We start from the raw sequence: 12752 nt of genomic DNA on the forward strand, positions 1-12752 counted from the left end.
AAAAAAAAAAACCCCAAAAAACAAAAAACCAAAACAAAAAACCCGTTTTCTTATTTTGGTGGGGGAGGCACATCATGCCAAGACACGTATGTTGAGATCAAAGGACAATTTCTGGGGAGTCAGGTAACGCCTTTCACCATGTGGGTTCCAAGGGTCCAATTCAGGTTGTCAGGTTTGGTAGCAGTCACCTTTCCCTACTGAGCCATCTAACTGGGCCTGTTTTTAAAAAATTTGTCTTCATTTTTCAGAACCATAACACTTATTTATAGCCTCTAATTTCTGTTAGAATAACACAGGTAAATTTTTTAAGTTTTTCTGTGTTCATTTTGATTTGCATACTTTATACATTTATACTTTTCTTTCTTTTTGGTTTTTGTTTTTTGAGACAAGGTTTCTCTGTGTAGTCCTGGCTGTCCTGTAACTCTGTAGACCAGGCTGGCCTCAAACTCACAGAGACCCACCTGCCTCTGCCTCCTGAGTGCTGGGATTAAGGGCATGTACCAGCACACCTGGCTTACATTTATCTCTTAACTTAACTGTACCTTACCAAAATGATCTGGCTGCCTTGTTTTGTTTTTAAAACATGGCAGCATGTAGCCTTGAGTTCCTGTCTCTAATCCCCACATACTGAGATTACAAACATACGCCATCAGGCTTGGCTTGATCTGGGATGCTCCAATTCATGGATTTTCATTATGCTAAGTAGCCTCCAGCAATTAAGGAAATGAGCAACATACTAATAATGATGTGTACACACACATGCTCATGTGCAAACACATTTAAGTGCCTGCAGTTCAAAATCCCCTAAAGCTAGAGTTACAGGTAGCTGTGAGCTGCCTGATGTTGGTGCTGGGAATTGAACTTGGGTCCTCTGTAGGAGAAGATCTTGCTTTTAACCACTGCACCATCTCTCTGAGAACTTTAAACCAAGAGAAAAAAGCTTCCTGCCTCACTACCTTCTGGGGTTACCCTTTGCTGGGGATAAAGATGCCTATTGTTGGTGATACTACTTTTAGAATGTCTCACACCACAGCTCAGATCTAATCCCGTGCTCGAGATTCAACCCAAAAGGAAAGCTGATGTTAAATATGTGAAGAGCAATTAAACACTGCATGCTTTTAATTCCCTTTAAACCATAACATACACTTCTAAGCCTATTTTCACTTTTTTCCTGTTTTCAAAACCAGGCAGTTTTCCCCTGCCATTAAAGTTATTTTTTTCCAGGCTTAATTAGTATGATTGGGTTGTTAAAGCAAAAGTAGAATTTTCCTTGCACAAAATTAAGTATGTACAGCTGAGAGAATGTTGTAAAATACTCTTATTGCCAATGACACACTACAAAAGGAGAGCTACATTCCAAGGAGTCAAAGCACTGTCTCTCCCTCAGTCAACAAGGTGGGTGACGCCGTGTGCTCTGGAAACCACTGAGACAGTTATTTTTAGTTTAGGCAATAATTTTCAGTTCCTAAAAGGTCACAGGTTGCTTGTTCAGGAATGGCAGTCTAGAAGACACTGAACAAATGGCAAAAGAGAGTCTTGCTGTAAACTGTAAGCAACTGGCACCAACACAGGAAGGAAGGACACTTACCATATCTGTAGCTTGATCTTCTTTCCTTGTAGTTCCACAGTTTTGATCTTAAAGTCTATTCCTGTAACACAGGGAAGGTAAACTGTAATTGATGCTTTACTTGGCAACAACCAATTTTTTGAAAGTCAAAATATTTTTAAAAACTTAAAATACTTAATACTTTAGTTGGAGATCTTAATGCCTATTCCTTTTAAAAATTATTTTTTAACTGTAGACAAAAAAATCCCTACTTGCCCCACCCTGCAGGGCTGTTGTTGTTGTTGTTGTTGTTGTTGTTTTGTTTTTTTTGTTTTTAAGACAAAGTCTAACTTTGTAGTCTTAACTGGTCTGGAACTTGGTATGTTTAGACCGGGCTAGCCTCCAACTCATGGACATCTACTTGCCTTTACCTCCCCAATGCTGGGACTTTACACTCTTACAGTACAGAATGAACATGTACCACAATGTATTCTGACCCCACAAATTAAATGAATGACAAAACATTATCTAGGAAAATTGCAAAACATTCTGAAATTCATGAGTCATAGAAAAAAAAAACAAAACTACGGGGAAGATCAAACTAAAATGAAATGTTGTGAGACGCAGGCTGGTAAGAAGGCTCAGTCAGTAAAGTGCCTGCACTCTTATCTCTGAGCTTGCCGGTCAGCGAGTCTAGCCTGGCAGCGTACTCCAGGGTTAGTGAGAGGCTCTGTCTCAAACCATATCAAAATGAAGCTTGTGAGGTGGCTCCTCCAGTACTTTTAGCAGTACTTTCTGCTAAGCCTGACAGCCTAAGTTCTATCCCTGGGGCCCAGATAGCGGAAAGAGAAAACCATATGCCATAAGTAGTCCTCTGACCTCCACATGCATGCCCCCTCCCTCAAATAAGCATGTAAATAAATATATCTAAAACGAAATCCCAAAACATCAAGTGGACAGTGACTGAGAATCACTAGCTATCAACCTCTTGCCTGCATGCATGCATGTATACCAGGGCACATACACACCTTCACTGTAAGAGTATGGTACTATGGGCCTGGTGGTGGTATGACCTGCTTTTAATCCCAGTACTCAGGTGGCAGAGGCAGGTGAATCCCTGTGAGTTCAAGGCCAACCTGGTGTACAGAGCAAGAATACGGTACTCACTACATATAGTCTCTTCTTTACTCAGGTCTGGTTCTCAGCAGGCTTCAATGTACCTGTCACCAAGCCCTAGCTAGACTCACTCCTGTGGAGCACAACTGCTCAACTGACAGCAAGCGACTAACCATGAAAACTATTTAAAATTCAAACACCTAAAGGTAAACCAAAGTTCAGAACAAATGCACTGCCATCTTAACAAACACCAAGCACTTGGGAGGCAGAAGCAGGCTGATTTCTGAGTTCAAGGCCAGCCTGTTCTACAGAGTGAGTTCCAAGATGACCAGGGAAACACAGAGAAACCCTCTCTCGAAAAACCAAACCAAAACAAACCATCCAACCAACCAAACAAACAACAGATAAAATCTAAAGGTGATTAGAACCTGTTAGGTGATCCCAGTATCTATACTGCCCCCACTGCTTCCATGACAACCAGAAAGGGTGACAGTTTAACAAGTACACATCATTTATGAAGTTTATGTATTTAAAGAACCTGCAAGTACTTTTTTCTAGGGGAGGAATTAATATTTGAGTCTTGTGTTCTGGGGACCCAAGGGGGGGGGGGGAATGGGACAAGAGACTGATTATCAATCAGAATCTCTTTTTGCCTCTTTTCATCTTTAAGTAGCCCAGGATAGCTATGAATTCTTGGATTCTACCTCAGCCTCCAAGTGCTGGGCTTAAGGTATGTGCCACCAAGATTAACACCCTCATTTTAATAACTAGCCTCTCAACAAAACATGCCAGCATCCACAATCCATAATGTTCCTCTTTCTAAAATCTTGAATTTCTTTTCCCCCTGACTTTGAGTTTGTCAAATTATTATCCAATTTTTCTAGGTTGCTCTGATTCACCATATCTAATGAAAAGGAAAAAGGGACATTTACCAGCATTACCTTTTTTTTTTTTTTCTTTGAGACAGGGTTTTTCTGTGTAGTCCTGGCTGTCCTAGAACTCACTTTGTAGACCAGGCTGGCCTTGAACTCAGAAATCCACCTGCCTCTGCCTCCCAAGTGCTGGGATTAAAGGCGTGCACCACCACGCCCAGCACCAGCATTACCTTTATTGCCACAGCCTATATTTTTGTTTCCTTGGGAATAACTCTTAAGAGCAACGATTCCAGCTAGGCATATAGTTTACTAGTCTTAATTGATACCCCTGACAACCAATACTATTTTAGGAAGTATGACTAAAGAGAATAAAATTGAGACAATCTCTAAACCCCTTGGGATAAAAACATGAAATCACTGGAAAATGTTTATTTTAAATGATCTGCTTAATTGGTCAAGATAAAAAAAAATCATCCTAGGAGCTGTAGAGATGGCTCAGCAGTTAAGAGCCCTGGCTGCTCCTCCAAATGATCCAGTTCAATTCCAAGCACCCAGGCTTACAACTGTCTCTCTAGTCCCAGAGGATCAGATGCCCTCTTCTGGCCTCCTCAGGCACTGGACATATATGGTACACACACATACATGCAGACAAAACACCCAAGCTCATAAAAACAAAATCAATAACATTTAAAAAGTTAAAAAGAAACATCACCCTAAGCCCCTTGAATGCCTTCAGGACTATACTTAGCATCCTCCATGAGCTATTGAAAACATAAAACCAAAGAAATTTGCCTTTGAACTCAAAGAGTCATCAAGTACAGCACAAAGTATCAAGACACATCCATCACAGAAAAATTTAAGAACACTGTAGGGGGAGTTTATAAATGCTTGCAGAAAAATAAAACAAGTCCCATTAAAGGGCAAGTCTAAACATCTCAAAAGCAACAGTAGGACCCAAAAGATAAAAAGACTCAGGAGCTTGATGGGAGGCGTGGTTAGTAAAAAGCTTGCTGTGTTGTCCTAGCTTCATTTCTGCTGCTGTGACAAAAGCCTGATAAAAAGCAGGAAGGTGGTTTACTGTAGCTCACAGTCAACCACAGACTAGAAAATCCCAGTGGCAGAGCTTAAAACAGCTGTCATGTTGTATTAATAGTCCAAAGCAGAGAGACATGGATGTACCCTCACACACACTCACTTGCTCAGTTGTGTGTAGCTCCATTTGTCCAGTTGCACACATTTCAGAATCCCCTGCCTAGAGAATGGTGCTTCCAACAACAGTGGCTGGTCTTCCTAAGTCAACAGACTTAATGAAGACAACACTCTAGACACACCAACAGGACAGTCCAATGTGAACAATCGCTCACTGAGATTCTTCCCAGGTGATTCTAGGCTGTGTTGATAATTATAGCTAACCATCACACTGTACAAGCACGGGGTCCTTGAGTTCAGATCCCAGCGTGAGAGTACATCTTTTAATTCCAGCAATGGGCAGGGGATAGAGGTGAACATAGGAGGGTCCAAGGTGAGTAAGAGGTTCTGTCTCACAAAATTCAGCCTCTGGACCTCTCATGTACACATATGAACACAGAATATATGCATACACTACAGACACACCAAGTGTCAATGTGTGTCTCACCAATACCAAATGAAAGCTATTCTCAAGCGTAAAAGATAGCAAAGAATTCAGCCCCTGTGTGTAAGACACAGTGTCTCAGAGTGTGACACCATAACAGGTGCTGTGAAAAGTCTAAAAACTGAGAGCTCTCTAAACCTTTTTCTCCAAAAATAAATTCGCCCTAGCCCCACCTATGATAGCATAGAATCATGGAAAGCTGTTTAAGGGTGGGTGGGGAGAAATGTCAAGATACAGGTTTCCTAGGATGAGACGCCTACTGCACAGAGCCAACTTACACCCCAGAGAGCTTAGCTGGACAGAAAACAGCTTGCATGGAAAATAGTTGACTCTTCATTTTCCTTGAATTGTCACCAACACCCAGGCAGGAACCTCTCCAAACTGAGTATCTCTACACCAAGATCAGCCGTTTACCCTAAAAATCATTTCTTAATCCTAAAATGCCAACAACTACTTTCCCCTTTCTTTCTCAAAAGGACATTTATAACAGCAACCATCTGACCCTTCTTTGGATTTCATTCTGTGTGGCTCTGGCACACATGTGCACATTAATCTTTATACCTTATCTCCTGTTTATCTTTGGGTTCCTATCTATAGATTCAAGTACAAGCATTCTGAGGCAAAGTGTGAATTTCTATACACATGCATCCTTCTTAGACAGTTTTGCCGAATCAAGAAAATGGAAGATAGGGAATCACTAATAGAGTGATGAAAAGAATAGGTCAAATTGGCCTGGAAAACAATGAGAAGTTATGTTGAAGAGGGTGCCTCACACTATCAACCCTGCACTCAGGAGGCAGGTTAGCCTCAGCTACAAGGCAAGTTCAGGGTCAGTCTGAGCTACATGAGACCCAGTCTTTAAAAGAAAAAAGAGGAAGAGGAAGAAAAGGAGGAAGAGGGATGTCTACTGGGCCTAGGGGGTAAATGACAGAAGAGAAAATAGCAATACAATCTATGCAAAAACAAGGTATGTTGATTCTATTTGAGTTAAAGGAGAGTACCCGAAAAATCTAAATGAAGGGACTATAAAGAAACCAAGAAAGAAACACAACTACAGTACATGACTTGGTTAAACACTTAACCAAAATGTGCTGTTACTGTTTGAAAGGGGAATAATGAGGTACCAGGAATATCTGTGGTATTAAATTTTTATGCTCCATAATAGAAACCCATTTCTGGGGGCTGAAGAGATGGCTCCACAGTTGAAAGTACTGGCTGTTCTTCCAGAGGACCTGGGTTCAATTCCCAGCACTCATATATCACACCCATCTGTAACTCCAGCTCCAGGAGACCCAACAACCTCACAGAGACATACATGCAAGGAAAACTCTAATTCACATAAAATAAAAATAAGTAATTTTAAAATGGGCTCCTGAAAAATTGTTTTGTTACAAAAAATACAGAATCTAGTAACGGAAGAAATTGCCAAAAATGTCTGAGAAAGGCAAAATAAGGTGGTCATGAGGTAAGAATTTGTTTTTGTACCCACACTATTAACTGAAATAAAAACTAGGTTAGCCGAGGAGGCATATTTGCAAGTACACCCTCTCCAACGCTGCAAAGCGTCACCTGGACCATCACTGAGTAAAAACAAGGACGCCTGCCCATCATTCTTTTGTTTGTTTGGATTTCATTTTAAACAGTCTATTTGGGAGAGTCAGTCTGTCTTTCTTTCTTTCTTTCTTTCTTTCTTTCTTTCTTTCTTTCTTTCTTTCTTTCTTTCTGTCAGTCTGTCTTTCTTTCTTTCTTTCTTTCTTTCTTTCTTTCTTTCTTTCTTTCTTTCTTTCTTTCTTTCTTNCTTCCTTCCTTCCTTTTCTTTCTTTTGATTTATTTATTTTATGTATGTGAGTATGCTGTAGCTGTACAGCATGATTGTGATCTTTCATGTAGTTGTTGGGAATTGAATTTTAGAACCTCTGCTTGTTCCAGTCAACTCTGCTAGCTCAGTCCCTGCTTGCTCCAGCCCAAAGATTTATTTATTATTATAGATAAGTACACTGTAGCTGACTTCAGACACACCAGAAGAGGGCATCAGGTCTCATTACAGGTGGTTATAAGCCACCATGTGGTTGCTGGGATTTGAATTCAGGACCTTGGAAGAGCAGTCAGTGCCATCTCACCAGCCTGATGCCCATGTTTCTTAGCATGACCACTCCAGTTTTCCTCCTTAGTCACACACAGCTATTTTGTTTTGATATAGGATCTGGCTATGTAAATCTCACACTGGCCTCAAACTCTCTATCCTTCTACTTCTATCTCCCAAGTACTAGAATCATAGGTGTGTGCCTCCACACAACTAACGAACACAATTGTATACCTTTTCCTAAGTAAACACTTTTGTTATACAACATCTACTTTTTATATTCCCATATGTCCTGTATATAGCTAAGCATGGAAGATTACGCAGAAAAGCTAAGGATAAAATTTAGGGATCAAGACAACAGAACTGGCTGAGCAGTTAATAGCACTTGTTGCTTTTGCAGAAGACCAGGGTTTGATTCACAACGATCTCAACAGCAACTCACAACAGCCTGTAAGTCTAGCTCCAGAGGACCCAATGCACTCTTCTGACCTCTGTGGATGACCTAAGTGGTGACATACATACATGCAGGCACAACACCCATACATATAACAAAATAATTAAAAATTATTTTAATTTTAATTATAAAATTATTATAAAATAATTTAAAAATTTTTAGGGACCCAGAGCAAAATAATTAACTAGCTCAGCTGTTTAGAGAAGATAGGAAGACATATCAATCACCCTCTAAGATTCTGTCAATGGGAATGGTCAGATTCTCCTGCAATCCTATCATCTGTTGAAACAACTATAGGATTTGATCCAATCATCGATACCTGCCAACAGGTTATGCTTATATAAAAATACAAACAGAATTTCTACTTTTTGATGAATCCAGAGACTCATATTAAAACAGTGTTTCATTTACTACAGTAAACATGTTATCAATATCAGCTGCTCAAGAGGGAAACATCAGAAAACATTCAGTGGCACATGCTAATAATACAACTGTTGGGGAGTCAGGGGTATGCCAATCATTGTATACTCAAGGCCAATCTGGTGTACATTGTGAGAATTTGTTTCATTTTGTTTTGTTTTAAAAAGAACCAACTCGCCGGGCGTGGTGGCGCATGCCTTTAATCCCAGCACTTGGAAGGCAGAGGCAGGCGGATTTCTGAGTTTGAGGCCAGCCTGGTCTACAAAGTGAGTTCCAGGACAGCCAGAGCTATACAGAGAAACCCTGTCTCAAAAAACCAAAAAAGAAAAGAGAGAACCAACTCTATTCCATTTAAATGTCATGCAAGCACCATCCAGTGGCAAGAAGACTAACTGCAGCCTCCAGCCACCATAAGTTGTGCAACCGTCAATGTAGGCACACCCATGTAATAAGTTCCAGAGAGCTAAAGTTTATCAATTTTCAGATTGCCAACATTTGTAGTTTTTTTTAGTTATGTGAATGTTTTATTGTAGAAGATATGACTAACATTTCTCAATGTTTTTTGTTTTAAATGATAGTAGTTTTTCTGCCAAAGAATAATGCTCTTTAAAGATAACATTTGTAGTTTTTAATCTAGTAAAATCAAGCATCAACAATCTAATACAAAGACTTTTAAACATCTCCTGGTCTAGCATGTAAAAAACTAGGTTTTAGTCTCAACTCTTTCAAGAATAGTACATTAATAGTATTTTAAAATGTCATTTTCTAATATAGACATTCTTTTTTAAGCCATATGTACATGCAAACAAGTGCCTTGATACTACATCAAAATGTAAGGGTCCTTTCATGCAATAACAGCTTAGTCAACATTTCAGTGTGCTTAGTACTGTTCCAAAAAGGTCTTTGCCTGAATTACTCCATTAAATAAATGCTCTAAACAACCCTACTCCACCTTACTATTCCTACACTATAAATAAGGAAATAAGGAGGGAGACATAGTTTCCTTATAGAGTATACACGCCCACTGTACAGCCCTTGTTTCAATCCTACCATTTTAAAAATGAATTGAAATAAAAACTGCCAACAGTAGCATTAATAATATCACGCGCCACATTTATTTATTTACTTACATTTATTTATTTATTGATTGATTGATTGATTGATTGAGACAGGGTCTCACTATGTAGCCCTGGCCACTCTAGAAATCACTATGTAGACGACGCAGGCCTTGAACTCTCAGAGACCCTCTGGCCTCTCTGTCTCCCTCAGCTGAGATTTAAGGCATGTACCACATGCCTGATACGCACTACATTCTTCATGCACACTTAATCATAAAAATGTTAACAGTACTGAAATCTTTTTTTCACAAAACTGAGAACTAGAGCTTCTTCCTTGGAAAGATCCTAAATGACAAATATCAGTGGTACAGCAAAGGGACTGAAGGACACAGGCCAAGGCTTGGCAGTGGGGAACCAGGCAGTGAGTATGGCCTGCTCTCTGGCTTTGTGTTTCATTCTGCTCACACGACCTAAAATTGTTTGAGATTTGTTCTTTGTACCTATAATGTTCATCTTTTTATTTCCTCAACTGCTCACCAATATGTACTAACAGATATTATATTCCATTGATACAACCCAGTAGTATTGTTTCACTGGGCCATTAAACGCTCCTTAGACTTGCTTCAGAGCTCTTCCCCATCTATCCATTTCTAAGCACTTCTTTGTTTTCTGGCATCAGGTAATCTAGAACCATCACTACCTTTTATTTCTCTTACTCTAGCTCTAAAATCAACAAGTTCTTCAGAGAACCTGGCTTGTTTACTTTTTAAAGATATTCTCTCTCTCTCTCTCTCTCTCTCTCTCTCTCTCTCTCTCTCTCTCTGTGTGTGTGTGTGTGTGTGTGTGTGTGTGTGTGTGTNTGTGTGTGTGTGTGTGTGTGTGTGTGTGTGTGTGTGTGTGCTTACAGACACATGGTAGTTAGGAACCAAATAGGTTTTTTTGTAAGAGCAGTAAGTGCTCTTCACACTGAGCTGCCTCTCCATCTCTCCAGCACCCCGATTCCTCTTAAGAGTTGTATTTGCCGGGCTGGAGAGATGGCTCAGTGGTTAAGAATACTGACTGCTCTTCTGAAGGTCCAGAGTTCAATTCCATGACAAGATCTGACGCCCTCTTCTGGAGTGTCATGAAGACAGCTACAATGTATGTACAATCAATCAATCAATCTTGGGGGGGCTGTATTTGAAATATGCTTACTGTTACTGAAATAACATTGTTTCTATGCCTTTCCCATAGGCAGGCATTTGTGTACATTAGCTAATGGATATATGTATGCCTATATATCTATAACTATTCCATATACATGTAATATATAGAGCTCATATGTCTTCAGTTCTAACCCAACCCCAGAGTTCATTCCAGCATTTTTCCTATTTGTAAACCTTTTCAACATAAAATAAAAACTAAAACATTTATTTCTATGTTCACACATTTGTATTTATATAAGTCCATACTCTGTGAGAAACTAGATGTACTAATAAGAATAAAGTTCGTGTCTACAATTCTTTTCATCGCTAGCCATATATGTGGAGTGCTTGCCTAGCATGCCCAAGGCGCAGGCCCAATCTCCAGCACCACAAAGTAAAACAACTACTGTGCCAATGAACTTGTCTGAGGTGAGAGGCCTAGAAGAGTCAAAGCATACTTCCTGAAGCATCTCTTGTCAGAGATGAATGGCATGTCAGTCAGCAAACTGAGTGGAAAGAACCACCCGAGTCTGTGGCCCTGTCCCACAGGCTGGACCTACATAAAACAAAAGGTGAGAAGAAGCAGCTCAACACACTGCTCAGGCTTGAGTCTTCAAACCGCAGCTGCTTCTGTCTTTGTGGGTAGATCATACCAATGACTTGGAGCATCCAAGCCTTCAGCCTCCAACTAGGGCTACATCATTGATTCCCTTTGCCCCAAAGCACCCAGCTTTCTGAATCAAGTAGCTACTTCTTTTCGTTTACCTTCTCCACACAGCGCCTGTGATTTTATTATGTGGCTTCTACTATAAACTAAAATAACCCATTTTGTAATTATATATACTTTCTATTGTGCTGTTCAGAATCCTATAACTGTTTTTCTTATCCTTTATGCTATTCATTTGTGCAACAATTAAGATAACGTCCTCGGTTTATATAATTTTTGATTAAAAAAAAAAAATCAATAGATGTTCTTAATTTACCCACCCGACCCTACCCTACTTTATTAAGTTTTGTTTTTAAGGATCTTGTTACCTAGCCCAGACTGGTCTTGAACCTGAAATCCTACTACCGCAGCATCCTGAATGCTGAAGACTATAGGTATCTACCACATGTGGCTTATATCATTCCTATGTACGAGTTCCTATGTATGAATGTTCTGCCTATCTGGATGTATGAATACCATGTTTGTGCCTAGTCAGAAGGTCAGGAGAGGAACAGAAGCCCTGGACCCACCTCTTTCCTGGATCCCAATTACCGTTTATTAGACCACCAGGGGATGCTGTCTCACATCACTGAGGCTCAGTTGCCTGGTTTTTGTTTGTTGAAGCACACTTCAGTGTAAATAATTTATTAATTTTTCTTTTTCTTCTAGAATGTATAATTTGCTAGAGATCCCTGACTGAACTTTTCATCTCAGACCCTGTATCTTTCAGTTCTTGAAGTATCACTGGGTCTTTTTTTCCCTACCCCTTTCAACAATGTCCTAATCAGGCTTTCCTTTAACTACTTCATGCAACTGTTTTCTAACCTTCCATCCTTCATCTCTGTATCTGTCAGCTAACCTCTCTGATTAAAGGGTTCATTTTTCCAGCTTTTTATCTACCTAGCAGTATGGGATTAGAAAATTATTTAATATACTTTGTTGATGAATATATAGACCTTTAATTTTAGTAAAGGTCTCACAGTACAATCTGGCCTTAAACTTACTATGTAGAGTAGCCCAGTTCAGTCTTAATGCTCAAGACTTCTGACTCAAGAGTCTCATGTAGCCAAGGCGCTGGCCTTGAGCTATTATTATTTTTTTAGATTTATTTATTTATTTTATGTATATGAGTACACTGTAGCTGTCTTCAGACACACTAGAAGAGGGCATCAGATCCCATTACAGATGGTTGTGAGTCACCAGATGGTTGCTGGGAATTGAACTCAGGACCTCTGGAAGAGCAGTTAGTGCTCTTAACCGCTGAGCCATCTCTCCAGCCCTGGCCTTGAATTCTTGATGTTTCTGCATTTCACCTACCAAATACCGTAGTTACATGTGTATACTACCACAGCAGCCAATAATGATATATAGACTGTTTTAAATTATGGGATTTGCTCTTATGGCAGTTAATTGAAAACTGGCTTAATCTTCTTTGCTTATTTTGTGACACAGACTGGAACCCAGTGCTTCCTGCATGATATGCAAGTACTTGACCACTAACTACCACCTTAGTCTCCTGAAGGCTTAGCAGGCAGGCCTTTTCTTTTTTTTTTTCCTCCTTGTAGTGGCTATTCCTAGTTGTCAACTTGACTATATTTGAAATGAACTACCATCCAGAATTGGAAGGTTCACCAGTGAACCTAATCTGGAGGCTGGGAGATAGAAGTTTCTGATCTG

The 12752-nt window shown here is 39.8% G+C and overlaps 1 protein-coding gene across 1 annotated transcript in view; it reads right to left on the reverse strand.

The window, feature by feature from the left end:
• Rab10 (RAB10, member RAS oncogene family) overlaps positions 1 to 12752 on the reverse strand; it is a 61827-nt gene that overhangs the window by 17123 nt on the left and 31952 nt on the right. The window contains exon 2 of the mRNA XM_021201657.2: positions 1589 to 1649. Coding sequence (XP_021057316.1) covers positions 1589 to 1649 — 61 coding nt within the window. The remainder of the gene's footprint in view (positions 1 to 1588; positions 1650 to 12752) is intronic.

This window comes from Mus pahari, chromosome 7 (genome assembly GCF_900095145.1).
Source record: "Mus pahari chromosome 7, PAHARI_EIJ_v1.1, whole genome shotgun sequence".
Taxonomy (NCBI): domain Eukaryota; kingdom Metazoa; phylum Chordata; class Mammalia; order Rodentia; family Muridae; genus Mus; species Mus pahari.